Genomic DNA, 15,126 nt, shown 5'->3' on the forward strand with positions numbered 1-15,126 from the left:
TTAGTAATTCCTGAGTAAGGTCAGAGCCTGTGTAAGTGTGTGTGAGGATGTGATGGTACTCCATGTTACAGATGATCTCTCAGTCTTGTGTAGTCACTGTGTGTGATGAGGTTAGTAATTCCTGAGTAAGATCAGAGCCTGTGTAAGTGTGTGTGAGGATGTGATAGTACTCCATGTTACTGATGGTTTCTCAGTCTTGTGTAATCACTGCGTGTGATGAGGTTAGTAATTCCTGAGTAAGGTCAGAGCTGTGTAAGTGTGTGTGAGGATGTGATGGTACTCCATGTTACTGATGGTATCTCAGTCTTGTGTAATCACTGCGTGTGATGAGGTTAGTAATTCCTGAGTAAGGTCAGAGCCTGTGTAAGTGTGTGTGAGGATGTGATGGTACTCCATGTTACTGATGGTATCTCAGTCTTCTGTAATCACTGTGTGTGATGGGGTTAGTAATTCCTGAGTAAGGTCAGAGCCTGTGTAAGTGTGTGTGAGGCTGTGATGGTACTCCATGTTACTGAGGGTTTCTCAGTCTTGTGTAATCACTGCGTGTGATGAGGTTAGTAATTCCTGAGTAAGGTCAGAGCCTGTGTAAGTGTGTGTGAGGATGTGATGGTACTCCATGTTACTGATGGTCTCTCAGTCTTGTGTAATCACTGTGTGTGATGAGGTTAGTAATTCCTGAGTAAGGTCAGAGCCTGTGTAAGTGTGTGTGAGGCTGTGATGGTACTCCATGTTACTGATGGTGTCTCAATCTTGTGTAGTCACTGTGTGTGATGAGGTTAGTAATTCCTGAGTAAGGTCAGAGCCTGTGTAAGTGTGTGTGAGGCTGTGATGGTACTCCATGTTACTGATGGTATCTCAGTCTTGTGTAGTCACTGTGTGTGATGAGGTTAGTAATTCCTGAGTAAGGTCAGAGCCTGTGTAAGTGTGTGTGAGGATGTGATGGTACTCCATGTTACTGATGGTGTCTCAGCCTTGTGTAGTCACTGCGTGTGATGAGGTTAGTAATTCCTGAGTAAGGTCAGAGCCTGTGTAAGTGTGTGTGAGGCTGTGATGGTACTCCATGTTACTGATGGTTTCTCAGTCTTGTGTAATCACTGTGTGTGATGAGTTTAGTAATTCCTGAGTAAGGTCAGAGCCTGTGTAAGTGTGTGTGAGGATGTGATGGTACTCCATGTTACTGATGGTGTCTCAGTCTTGTGTAATCACTGTGTGTGATGAGGTTAGTAATTCCTGAGTAAGGTCAGAGCCTGTGTAAGTGTGTGTGAGGCTGTGATGGTACTCCATGTTACTGATGGTATCTCAGTCTTGTGTAATCACTGTGTGTGATGAGGTTAGTAATTCCTGAGTAAGGTCAGAGCCTGTGTCAGTGTGTGTGAGGCTGTGATGGTACTCCATGTTACCGATGGTATCTCAGTCTTGTGTAATCACTGTGTGTGATGGTTAATAATTCCTGAGTAAGGTCAGAGCCTGTGTAAGTGTGTGTGAGGCTGTGATGGTACTCCATGTTACTGATGGTCTCTCAGTCTTGTGTAATCACTGCGTGTGATGAGGTTAGTAATTCCTGAGTAAGGTCAGAGCCTGTGTAATTGTGTGTGAGGCTGTGATGGTACTCCATGTTACCGATGGTATCTCAGTCTTGTGTAATCACTGTGTGTGATGGTTAGTAATTCCTGAGTAAGGTCAGAGCCTGTGTAATTGTGTGTGAGGATGTGATGGTACTCCATGTTACTGATGGTTTCTCAGTCTTGTGTAATCACTGCGTGTGATGAGGTTAGTAATTCCTGAGTAAGGTCAGAGCCTGTGTAAGTGTGTGTGAGGATGTGATGGTACTCCATGTTACTGATGGTGTCTCAGTCTTGCGTAGTCACTGTGTGTGATGAGGTTAGTAATTCCTGAGTAAGGTCAGAGCCTGTGTAAGTGTGTGTGAGGCTGTGATGGTACTCCATGTTACCGATGGTTTCTCAGTCTTGTGTAATCACTGTGTGTGATGAGGTTAGTAATTCCTGAGTAAGGTCAGAGCCTGTGTAAGTGTGTGTGAGGCTGTGATGGTACTCCATGTTACTGATGGTATCTCAGTCTTGTGTAGTCACTGTGTGTGATGAGGTTAGTAATTCCTGAGTAAGGTCAGAGCCTGTGTAAGTGTGTGAGGATGTGATGGTACTCCATGTTACTGATGGTGTCTCAGCCTTGTGTAGTCACTGCGTGTGATGAGGTTAGTAATTCCTGAGTAAGGTCAGAGCCTGTGTAAGTGTGTGTGAGGCTGTGATGGTACTCCATGTTACAGATGGTATCTTAGTCTTGTGTAGTCACTGTGTGTGATGAGGTTAGTAATTCCTGAGTAAGGTCAGAGCCTGTGTAAGTGTGTGTGAGGCTGTGATTGTATTCCATGTTACTGATGGTATCTCAGTCTTGTGTAATCACTGTGTGTGATGGTTAGTAATTACTGAGTAAGGTCAGAGCCTGTGTAAGTGTGTGTGAGGCTGTGATGGTACTCCATGTTACTGATGGTGTCTCAGTCTTGTGTAGTCACTGTGTGTGATGAGGTTAGTAATTCCTGAGTAAGGTCAGAGACTGTGTAAGTGTGTGTGAGGCTGTGATGGTACTCCATGTTACCGATGGTTTCTCAGTCTTGTGTAATCACTGCGTGTGATGAGGTTAGTAATTCCTAAGTAAGGTCAGAACCTGTGTAAGTGTGTGTGAGGCTGTGATGGCACTCCATGTTACCGATGGTTTCTCAGTCTTGTGTAATCACTGCGTGTAATGAGGTTAGTAATTCCTGAGTAAGGTCAGAACCTGTGTAAGTGTGTGTGAGGCTGTGATGGTACTCCATGTTACCGATGGTGTCTCAGTCTTGTGTAATCACTGTGTGTGATGAGGTTAGTAATTCCTGAGTAAGGTCAGAGCCTGTGTAAGTGTGTGTGAGGATGTGATGGTACTCCATGTTACTGATGGTGTCTCAGTCTTGTGTAATCACTGTGTGTGATGAGGTTAGTAATTCCTGAGTAAGGTCAGAGCCTGTGTAAGTGTGTGTGAGGCTGTGATGGTACTCCATGTTACTGATGGTATCTCAGTCTTGTGTAGTCACTGTGTGTGATGAGGTTAGTCATTCCTGAGTAAGGTCAGAGCCTGTGTAAGTGTGTGTGAGGCTGTGATGGTACTCCATGTTACTGATGGTATCTCAGTCTTGTGTAGTCACTGTGTGTGATGAGGTTAGTAATTCCTGAGTAAGGTCAGAGCCTGTGTAAGTGTGTGTGAGGCTGTGATGGTACTCCATGTTACCGATGGTATCTCAGTCTTGTGTAATCACTGTGTGTGATGAGGTTAGTAATTCCTGAGTAAGGTCAGAGCCTGTGTAGGTGTGTGTGAGGCTGTGATGGTACTCCATGTTACCGATGGTATCTCAGTCTTGTGTAATCACTGTGTGTGATGAGGTTAGTAATTCCTGAGTAAGGTCAGAGCCTGTGTAGGTGTGTGTGAGGCTGTGATGGTACTCCATGTTACCGATGGTATCTCAGTCTTGTGTAATCACTGTGTGTGATGGTTAGTAATTCCTGAGTAAGGTCAGAGCCTGTGTAAGTGTGTGTGAGGCTGTGATGGTACTCCATGTTACTGATGGTGTCTCAGTCTTGTGTAGTCACTGTGTGTGATGAGGTTAGTAATTCCTGAGTAAGGTCAGAGCCTGTGTAAGTGTGTGTGAGGCTGTGATGGTACTCCATGTTACTGATGGTCTCTCAGTCTTGTTTAATCACTGTGTGTGATGAGGTTAGTAATTCCTGAGTAAGGTCAGAGCCGGTGTAAGTGTGTGTGAGGAAGTGATGGTACTCCTTGTTACTGATGGTATCTCAGTCTTGTGTAATCACTGTGTGTGATGAGGTTAGTAATTCCTGAGTAAGGTCAGAGCCTGTGTAAGTGTGTGTGAGGATGTGATGGTACTCCATGTTACTGATGGTATCTCAGTCTTGTGTAGTCACTGCGTGTGATGAGGTTAGTAATTCCTGAGTAAGGTCAGAGCCTGTGTAAGTGTGTGTGAGGCTGTGATGGTACTCCATGTTACTGATGGTATCTCAGTCTTGTGTAGTCACTGCGTGTGATGAGGTTAGTAATTCCTGAGTAAGGTCAGAGCCTGTGTAAGTGTGTGTGAGGCTGTGATGGTACTCCATGTTACTGATGGTGTCTCAGTCTTGTGTAGTCACTGTGTGTGATGAGGTTAGTAATTCTTGAGTAAGGTCAGAGCCTGTGTAAGTGTGTGTGAGGCTGTGATGGTACTCCATGTTACTGATGGTCTCTCAGTCTTGTGTAATCACTGCGTGTGATGAGGTTAGTAATTCCTGAGTACGGTCAGAGCCTGTGTAAGTGTGTGTGAGGCTGTGATGGTACTCCATGTTACTGATGGTTTCTCAGTCTTGTGTAATCACTGTGTGTGATGAGGTTAGTAATTCCTGAGTAAGGTCAGAGCCTGTGTAGGTGTGTGTGAGGCTGTGATGGTACTCCATGTTACCGATGGTATCTCAGTCTTGTGTAATCACTGTGTGTGATGGTTAGTAATTCCTGAGTAAGGTCAGAGCCTGTGTAAGTGTGTGTGAGGCTGTGATGGTACTCCATGTTACTGATGGTGTCTCAGTCTTGTGTAGTCACTGTGTGTGATGAGGTTAGTAATTCCTGAGTAAGGTCAGAGCCTGTGTAAGTGTGTGTGAGGCTGTGATGGTACTCCATGTTACTGATGGTCTCTCAGTCTTGTGTAATCACTGCGTGTGATGAGGTTAGTAATTCCTGAGTACGGTCAGAGCCTGTGTAAGTGTGTGTGAGGCTGTGATGGTACTCCATGTTACTGATGGTTTCTCAGTCTTGTGTAATCACTGTGTGTGATGAGACTAGTAATTCCTGAGAAAGGTCAGAGCCTGTGTAGGTGTGTGTGAGGCTGTGATGGTACTCCATGTTACCGATGGTATCTCAGTCTTGTGTAATCACTGTGTGTGATGGTTAGTAATTCCTGAGTAAGGTCAGAGCCTGTGTAAGTGTATGTGAGGCTGTGGTGGTACTCCATGTTACTGATGGTCTCTCAGTCTTGTGTAATCACTGCGTGTGATGAGGTTAGTAATTCCTGAGTAAGGTCAGAGCCTGTGTAAGTGTGTGTGAGGCTGTGATGGTACTCCATGTTACTGATGGTTTCTCAGTCTTGTGTAATCACTGTGTGTGATGAGGTTAGTAATTCCTGAGTAAGGTCAGAGCCTGTGTAAGTGTGTGTGAGGCTGTGATGGTACTCCATGTTACTGATGGTGTCTCAGTCTTGTGTAGTCACTGTGTGTGATGAGGTTAGTAATTCCTGAGTAAGGTCAGAGACTGTGTAAGTGTGTGTGAGGCTGTGATGGTACTCCATGTTACCGATGTTTTCTCAGTCTTGTGTAATCACTGCGTGTGATGAGGTTAGTAATTCCTAAGTAAGGTCAGAGCCTGTGTAGGTGTGTGTGAGGCTGTGATGGCACTCCATGTTACTGATGGTCTCTCAGTCTTGTGTAATCACTGCGTGTGATGAGGTTAGTAATTCCTGAGTAAGGTCAGAGCCTGTGTAAGTGTGTGTGAGGCTGTGATGGTACTCCATGTTACTGATGGTGTCTCAGTCTTGTGTAATCACTGTGTGTGATGAGGTTAGTAATTCCTGAGTAAGGTCAGAGCCTGTGTAAGTGTGTGTGAGGATGTGATGGTACTCCATGTTACTGATGGTGTCTCATTCTTGTGTAATCACTGTGTGTGATGAGGTTAGTAATTCCTGAGTAAGGTCAGAGCCTGTGTAAGTGTGTGTGAGGCTGTGATGGTACTCCATGTTACTGATGGTTTCTCAGTCTTGTGTAATCACTGCGTGTGATGAGGTTAGTAATTCCTGAGTAAGGTCAGAGCCTGTGTAAGTGTGTGTGAGGCTGTGATGGTACTCCATGTTACTGATGGTGTCTCAGTCTTGTGTAGTCACTGCGTGTGATGAGGTTAGTAATTCCTGAGTAAGGTCAGAGCCTGTGTAATTGTGTGTGAGGATGTGATGGTACTCCATGTTACTGATGGTCTCTCAGTCTTGTGTAATCACTGTGTGTGATGAGGTTAGTATTCCTGAGTAAGGTCAGAGCCTTTGTAAGTGTGTGAGGATTTGATGGTACTCCATGTTACTGATGGTGTCTCAGTCTTGTTTAATCACTGTGTGTGATGAGGTTAGTAATTCCTGAGTAAGGTCAGAGCCGGTGTAAGTGTGTGTGAGGAAGTGATGGTACTCCTTGTTACTGATGGTATCTCAGTCTTGTGTAATCACTGTGTGTGATGAGGTTAGTAATTCCTGAGTAAGGTCAGAGCCTGTGTAAGTGTGTGTGAGGATGTGATGGTACTCCATGTTACTGATGGTATCTCAGTCTTGTGTAGTCACTGCGTGTGATGAGGTTAGTAATTCCTGAGTAAGGTCAGAGCCTGTGTAAGTGTGTGTGAGGCTGTGATGGTACTCCATGTTACTGATGGTATCTCAGTCTTGTGTAGTCACTGTGTGTGATGAGGTTAGTAATTCCTGAGTAAGGTCAGAGCCTGTGTAAGTGTGTGTGAGGCTGTGATGGTACTCCATGTTACTGATGGTGTCTCAGTCTTGTGTAGTCACTGTGTGTGATGAGGTTAGTAATTCTTGAGTAAGGTCAGAGCCTGTGTAAGTGTGTGTGAGGCTGTGATGGTACTCCATGTTACTGATGGTCTCTCAGTCTTGTGTAATCACTGCGTGTGATGAGGTTAGTAATTCCTGAGTACGGTCAGAGCCTGTGTAAGTGTGTGTGAGGCTGTGATGGTACTCCATGTTACTGATGGTTTCTCAGTCTTGTGTAATCACTGTGTGTGATGAGGTTAGTAATTCCTGAGTAAGGTCAGAGCCTGTGTAGGTGTGTGTGAGGCTGTGATGGTACTCCATGTTATCGATGGTATCTCAGTCTTGTGTAATCACTGTGTGTGATGGTTAGTAATTCCTGAGTAAGGTCAGAGCCTGTGTAAGTGTGTGTGAGGCTGTGATGGTACTCCATGTTACTGATGGTGTCTCAGTCTTGTGTAGTCACTGTGTGTGATGAGGTTAGTAATTCCTGATTAAGGTCAGAGCCTGTGTAAGTGTGTGTGAGGCTGTGATGGTACTCCATGTTACTGATGGTCTCTCAGTCTTGTGTAATCACTGCGTGTGATGAGGTTAGTAATTCCTGAGTACGGTCAGAGCCTGTGTAAGTGTGTGTGAGGCTGTGATGGTACTCCATGTTACTGATGGTTTCTCAGTCTTGTGTAATCACTGTGTGTGATGAGGTTAGTAATTCCTGAGTAAGGTCAGAGCCTGTGTAGGTGTGTGTGAGGCTGTGATGGTACTCCATGTTACCGATGGTATCTCAGTCTTGTGTAATCACTGTGTGTGATGGTTAGTAATTCCTGAGTAAGGTCAGAGCCTGTGTAAGTGTGTGTGAGGCTGTGGTGGTACTCCATGTTACTGATGGTCTCTCAGTCTTGTGTAATCACTGCGTGTGATGAGGTTAGTAATTCCTGAGTAAGGTCAGAGCCTGTGTAAGTGTGTGTGAGGCTGTGATGGTACTCCATGTTACTGATGGTTTCTCAGTCTTGTGTAATCACTGTGTGTGATGAGGTTAGTAATTCCTGAGTAAGGTCAGAGCCTGTGTAAGTGTGTGTGAGGCTGTGATGGTACTGCATGTTACTGATGGTATCTCAGTCTTGTGTAATCACTGTGTGTGATGAGGTTAGTAATTCCTGAGTAAGGTCAGAGCCTGTGTAATTGTGTGTGAGGATGTGATGGTACTCCATGTTACTGATGGTTTCTCAGTCTTGTGTAGTCACTGTGTGTGATGAGGTTAGTAATTCCTGAGTAAGGTCATAGCCTGTGTAAGTGTGTGTGAGGATGTGATTGTACTCCATGTTACTGATGGTATCTCAGTCTTGTGTAATCACTGTGTGTGATGGTTAATAATTCCTGAGTAAGGTCAGAGCCTGTGTAAGTGTGTGTGAGGCTGTGATGGTACTCCATGTTACTGATGGTGTCTCAGTCTTGTGTAGTCACTGTGTGTGATGAGGTTAGTAATTCACGAGTAAGGTCAGAGCCTGTGTAATTGTGTGTGAGGATGTGATGGTACTCCATGTTACTGATGGTCTCTCAGTCTTGTGTAATCACTGCGTGTGATGAGGTTAGTAATTCCTGAGTAAGGTCAGAGCCTGTGTAATTGAGTGTGAGGATGTGATGGTTCTCCATGTTACTGATGGTCTCTCAGTCTTGTGTAATCACTGTGTGTGATGAGGTTAGTATTCCTGAGTAAGGTCAGAGCCTGTGTAAGTGTGTGAGGATTTGATGGTACTCCATGTTACTGATGGTGTCTCAGTCTTGTGTAATCACTGTGTGTGATGAGGTTAGTAATTCCTGAGTAAGGTCAGAGCCGGTGTAAGTGTGTTTGAGGATGTGATGGTACTCCTTGTTACTGATGGTGTCTCAGTCTTGTGTAATCACTGTGTGTGATGGTTAGTAATTCCTGAGTAAGGTCAGAGCCTGTGTAAGTGTGTGTGAGGCTGTGATGGTACTCCATGTTACTGATGGTGTCTCAGTCTTGTGTAGTCACTGTGTGTGATGAGGTTAGTAATTCCTGAGTAAGGTCAGAGACTGTGTAAGTGTGTGTGAGGCTGTGATGGTACTCCATGTTACCGATGGTTTCTCAGTCTTGTGTAATCACTGCGTGTGATGAGGTTAGTAATTCCTAAGTAAGGTCAGAGCCTTTGTAAGTGTGTGTGAGGCTGTGATGGTACTCCATGTTACTGATGGTCTCTCAGTCTTGTGTAATCACTGCGTGTGATGAGGTTAGTAATTCCTGAGTAAGGTCAGAGCCTGTGTAAGTGTGTGTGAGGCTGTGATGGTACTCCATGTTACTGATGGTTTCTCAGTCTTGTGTAATCACTGTGTGTGATGAGGTTAGTAATTCCTGAGTAAGGTCAGAGCCTGTGTAATTGTGTGTGAGGATGTGATGGTACTCCATGTTACTGATGGTTTCTCAGTCTTGTGTAGTCACTGTGTGTGATGAGGTTAGTAATTCCTGAGTAAGGTCAGAGCCTGTGTAAGTGTGTGTGAGGATGTGATGGTACTCCATGTTATTGATGGTGTCTCAGCCTTGTGTAGTCACTGCGTGTGATGAGGTTAGTAATTCCTGAGTAAGGTCAGAGCCTGTCTAAGTGTGTGTGAGGCTGTGATGGTACTCCATGTTACTGATGGTTTCTCAGTCTTGTGTAATCACTGTGTGTGATGAGGTTAGTAATTCCTGAGTAAGGTCAGAGCCTGTGTAAGTGTGTGTGAGGATGTGATGGTACTCCATGTTACTGATGGTGTCTCAGTCTTGTGTAATCACTGTGTGTGATGAGGTTAGTAATTCCTGAGTAAGGTCAGAGCCCGTGTAAGTGTGTGTGAGGCTGTGATGGTACTCCATGTTACTGATGGTTTCTCAGTCTTGTGTAATCACTGCGTGTGATGAGGTTAGTAATTCCTGAGTAAGGTCAGAGCCTGTGTAATTTTGTGTGAGGATGTGATGGTACTCCATGTTACTGATGGTCTCTCAGTCTTGTGTAATCACTGTGTGTGATGAGGTTAGTAATTCCTGAGTAAGGTCAGAGCCTGTGTAATTGTGTGTGAGGATGTGATGGTACTCCATGTTACTGATGGTCTCTCAGTCTTGTGTAATCACTGTGTGTGATGAGGTTAGTAATTCCTGAGTAAGGTCAGAGCCTGTGTAAGTGTGTGTGTGAGGATGTGATGGTACTCCATGTTACTGATGGTATCTTAGTCTTGTGTAATCACTGTGTGTGATGAGGTTAGTCATTCCTGAGTAAAGTCAGAGCCTGTGTAAGTGTGTGTGAGGATGTGATGGTACTCCATGTTACTGATGGTATCTCAGTCTTGTGTAGTCACTGTGTGTGATGAGGTTAGTAATTCCTGAGTAAGGTCAGAGCCTGTGTAAGTGTGTGTGAGGCTGTGATGGTACTCCATGTTACCGATGGTTTCTCAGTCTTGTGTAATCACTGTGTGTGATGAGGTTAGTAATTCCTGAGTAAGGTCAGAGCCTGTGTAAGTGTGTGTGAGGCTGTGATGGTACTCCATGTTACCGATGGTATCTCAGTCTTGTGTAGTCACTGTGTGTGATGAGGTTAGTAATTCCTGAGTAAGGTCAGAGCCTGTGTAAGTGTGTGTGAGGATGTGATGGTACTCCGTGTTACTGGTGGTCTCTCAGTCTTGTGTAATCACTGTGTGTGATGAGGTTAGTAATTCCTGAGTAAGGTCAGAGCTGTGTAAGTGTGTGTGAGGATGTGATGATACTCCATGTTACTGATGGTATCTCAGTCTTGTGTAATCACTGCGTGTGATGAGGTTAGTAATTCCTGAGTAAGGTCAGAGCCTGTGTAAGTGTGTGTGAGACTGTGATGGTACTCCAAGTTACTGATGGTGTCTCAGTCTTGTGTAATCACTGTGTGTGATGAGGTTAGTAATTCCTGAGTAAGGTCAGAGCCTGTGTAATTGTGTGTGAGGATGTGATGGTACTCCATGTTACTGATGGTTTCTCAGTCTTGTGTAGTCACTGTGTGTGATGAGGTTAGTAATTCCTGAGTAAGGTCAGAGCCTGTGTAAGTGTGTGTGAGGATGTGATGGTACTCCATGTTATTGATGGTGTCTCAGCCTTGTGTAGTCACTGCGTGTGATGAGGTTAGTAATTCCTGAGTAAGGTCAGAGCCTGTCTAAGTGTGTGTGAGGCTGTAATGGTACTCCATGTTACTGATGGTTTCTCAGTCTTGTGTAATCACTGTGTGTGATGAGGTTAGTAATTCCTGAGTAAGGTCAGAGCCTGTGTAAGTGTGTGTGAGGATGTGATGGTACTCCATGTTACTGATGGTGTCTCAGTCTTGTGTAATCACTGTGTGTGATGAGGTTAGTAATTCCTGAGTAAGGTCAGAGCCCGTGTAAGTGTGTGTGAGGCTGTGATGGTACTCCATGTTACTGATGGTTTCTCAGTCTTGTGTAATCACTGCGTGTGATGAGGTTAGTAATTCCTGAGTAAGGTCAGAGCCTGTGTAATTTTGTGTGAGGATGTGATGGTACTCCATGTTACTGATGGTCTCTCAGTCTTGTGTAATCACTGTGTGTGATGAGGTTAGTAATTCCTGAGTAAGGTCAGAGCCTGTGTAATTGTGTGTGAGGATGTGATGGTACTCCATGTTACTGATGGTCTCTCAGTCTTGTGTAATCACTGTGTGTGATGAGGTTAGTAATTCCTGAGTAAGGTCAGAGCCTGTGTAAGTGTGTGTGTGAGGATGTGATGGTACTCCATGTTACTGATGGTATCTTAGTCTTGTGTAATCACTGTGTGTGATGAGGTTAGTAATTCCTGAGTAAGGTCAGAGCCTGTGTAAGTGTGTGTGAGGATGTGATGGTACTCCATGTTACTGATGGTCTCTCAGTCTTGTGTAGTCACTGTGTGTGATGAGGTTAGTAATTCCTGAGTAAGGTCAGAGCCTGTGTAAGTGTGTGTGAGGCTGTGATGGTACTCCATGTTACCGATGGTATCTCAGTCTTGTGTAGTCACTGTGTGTGATGAGGTTAGTAATTCCTGAGTAAGGTCAGAGCCTGTGTAAGTGTGTGTGAGGATGTGATGGTACTCCGTGTTACTGGTGGTCTCTCAGTCTTGTGTAATCACTGTGTGTGATGAGGTTAGTAATTCCTGAGTAAGGTCAGAGCTGTGTAAGTGTGTGTGAGGATGTGATGATACTCCATGTTACTGATGGTATCTCAGTCTTGTGTAATCACTGCGTGTGATGAGGTTAGTAATTCCTGAGTAAGGTCAGAGCCTGTGTAAGTGTGTGTGAGACTGTGATGGTACTCCAAGTTACTGATGGTGTCTCAGTCTTGTGTAATCACTGTGTGTGATGAGGTTAGTAATTCCTGAGTAAGGTCAGAGCCTGTGTAAGTGTGTGTGAGGATGTGATGGTACTCCATGTTACTGATGGTTTCTCAGTCTTGTGTAATCACTGTGTGTGATGAGGTTAGTAATTCCTGAGTAAGGTCAGAGCCTGTGTAAGTGTGTGTGAGGATGTGATGGTACTCCATGTTACTGATGGTTTCTCAGTCTTGTGTAATCACTGTGTGTGATGAGGTTAGTAATTCCTGAGTAAGGTCAGAGCCTGTGTAAGTGTGTGTGAGGCTGTGATGGTACTCCATGTTACAGATGGTTTCTCAGAGTTGCTAATGATTACGGTTGTGTGTAAGGTAAAGTGGGCGTCCTTATGTAGTGCTGTGACGGCATAGCGATCGCAGTGGATTAGGATACTATCGCAGTAAGATTGCATGCGTAATCGCTATTGCAAGCCGTAATGAATCAGACACTCAATCATACAAGCGGATCACATACAGCTGTGATTAGCGGGTCAGGAGCCCCATCACTATCAGCGATCCTGTTTGGTATCTTACCTGATTATTTTTTGCCACCGCGGGGGGAAAGGAGAAGAAGTACCCGGCCTGCGCACCATCCAGGGCTGCTGATGGGCGGCCGGCAAAATTATGCAGCAAAACTTTCTCTGCACCTGAGAGGCAAACGCTCTTATGTACTTATCAATCAATGTAATACACATACAGAAACGCACTGATGTACTTATCAATCAATGTAATACACATATATCACAATGACCCTCATTCAGACCCACTCGTGAGCGGCTGTCCGCTCGCAAGTGGGTCGATGGTCCCCACTGCGCATGCGCAAGACCCGACGAGCGAAGGACATTCCTTCGCTCGGAGTGTCTCATCAAAGGGGGCGTGCTGTCGATGGTGACTGACAGCACGCCCCCTTTAGTGGGCGTGCCTGTCAGACGGAGGCGTTCCCAAGGGAACGCCTACCGTCTGAAGCCGGCCCCAATGACATCACTAGTGATGTTAGTGGGAGTGATTTTGGCTCTGATAGAGCCAAAATCACTCCTGGCCTTGCGGTTGAAAAACCCAACCGCAGGCTTTTGCTCGCAGTTTCGATGGTCGCGATGGTCAAGACCATCGCGACCATCATCCTGCACGCTCGTATATGCTGTGGGTGGTGACCCACAGCTATACGAGCGTCCAGGAGGACGCTCCATATTAATGGAGGTGGGCCCTGATTCAGAGCGAGCGCTCTGGTCAGAGCGTCCGGCTCTGAATCAGGGCCAATACGTGCTGCCTGATTTTTATACTATATTTTTATGAAAGTGTAACAACATTTATATTGATGTTTCCTAGTTTAAATAACACCTGAAATGATTGTGGATTATAATGTCGATATGTTCAGAATGACGACAATCCGAATGTCAACAATCAAACACCCTAATGGTGCATAAACACGGTCCAACTTGCTCGATCATCGATATCGTTGAACGATTTTTTTTCTACTTTAAAAATGAACGATATCATCAACGATTATGAACGATGAATGATATCTGACAGTATTTAAATGATGATATCGACCAAGTTGGCCTGCATGTACGGTCAACCTCACGTATCGTTATCGTCCATACGGCCACGCGCATCGTTGGTCGTTCAATATAAAAAAGTTAACGATATAACGATAAACGATATCGTTCATATCGTCCTGCAAAGTTGGACCGTGTGTGTGCACCATTAGCACACGTGACACATAACAGCACACGTGACACATAACAGCACACGTGACACATAACAGCACACGTGTCACATAACAGCATACGTGACACATAACAGCACACGTGACACATAACAGCATACGTGACACATAACAGCACACGTGACACATAGCAGCATACGTGACACATAACAGCACACGTGACACATAACAGCACACGTGAGACATAAAGAGACTGCAACATTGTGTGACCTGCAGGGAACAATAGTAACTAACAACAGGGAGGAGAGATACATGAGGAGAGGGATAAGGAGACAATAAAATAAATGTGTGTGTGGGGGGGGGGGTATATATGTGGACGAGTTTCTTATTATTAGATAGATAAAGTGACTGTATGAGGAATCTATAGGGGATCATTGTGACGCAGGCGCCCGGCCCATGTCAGATGCAGTGGAGCTAATTTTTTATCCTTTGCGCATGCGTTAAAGTCGCACTCCTCCTGCGCGCACAGGGCCTGATTCAGCAAGGATCGCAACTGCGATTACGCACACAGTCGGCTGTTTGTTGAGTACTGTGCTTCCGTATTCATTGCAGTGCGCGAACACTTCACTGCGATCGGGACAACGATCGCAGTGACCATGCAGACCCATCGCAAAGTGATTGACAGGAAGAGCTGTTTGTGGGTGGTGACCGGGGAGGGGGGTGGGGTCGGCCGAACGCAGGCGTGCTGGTGCGTTTCACCGCTGTTACAGGGGCGTGCATAAATTATCCACTGCAAAGCTATACGCAGCCTGAGGTCTCGTAGCTGAGTAAGGTCAGGGCTTGTGCAAGTGTGCGTATGGGTCCGAGGGTACTCGATTGTACCGATGGTTTCGCTATTCTGCTATTCCCCCATAGTTCCTTATAGTATGGATGTGTGTCATGTAAAGTGGGCGTCCTTATGTAGCGCTGAGTTTGCATTGTGATCGCAATGGAGTAGCGCGCTATCGCAGTTGAACTGTGGGCCTGATTCAGACCCGAACGCTAAGCCGCGATCGCTCGCCATGGGCGATTGTCGCCCGTCTGCACATGCGTATACATCGCAGTGCGCGAGCCAGTCACTGCGATTGGGAATCGTGCGCTCGTAGCACAAAGACTAAGCACTACCTTGAGCGACAGATAGCGCCGTTTGTGGGTGGTAACAGGGGAAGGTGCTTGTAAATGGGGGAGTGGAGGTGCAAACGCAGGTGTATCTGACCGTCAAAACAGCGTTTAAAGGGCGTGCATAATTAGCATGGAGGCGTCATACACGTCACCTGGTTGTATTTCAGCCTGCAGTGATCACAGTGCTTGTGGCGGGGTAGGGTCTACCTCAAGCGCTGCGTGCAGCTCCGATGGCTCTCGATGTTACCGATTAATCACACACTTTCTGGAGATGACATATGCTAAGAGAGAAAGGTGGGCAGCTTTATACACCTGTGTGCGCTCCATGCTGTTGCTC

The 15,126-nt window shown here is 45.5% G+C and overlaps 1 protein-coding gene across 1 annotated transcript in view; it reads right to left on the reverse strand.

The window, feature by feature from the left end:
* LOC148474628 (putative deoxyribonuclease tatdn3-A) overlaps nucleotides 1-15,126 on the reverse strand; it is a 105,944-nt gene that overhangs the window by 64,590 nt on the left and 26,228 nt on the right. The window contains exon 8 of the mRNA XM_088458317.1: nucleotides 12,497-12,609. Coding sequence (XP_088314443.1) covers nucleotides 12,497-12,609 — 113 coding nt within the window. The remainder of the gene's footprint in view (nucleotides 1-12,496; nucleotides 12,610-15,126) is intronic.

This window comes from Taudactylus pleione, unplaced genomic scaffold, assembly GCF_031769625.1.
Source record: "Taudactylus pleione unplaced genomic scaffold, aTauple2 ptg000825l, whole genome shotgun sequence".
NCBI classification, from domain to species: domain Eukaryota; kingdom Metazoa; phylum Chordata; class Amphibia; order Anura; family Myobatrachidae; genus Taudactylus; species Taudactylus pleione.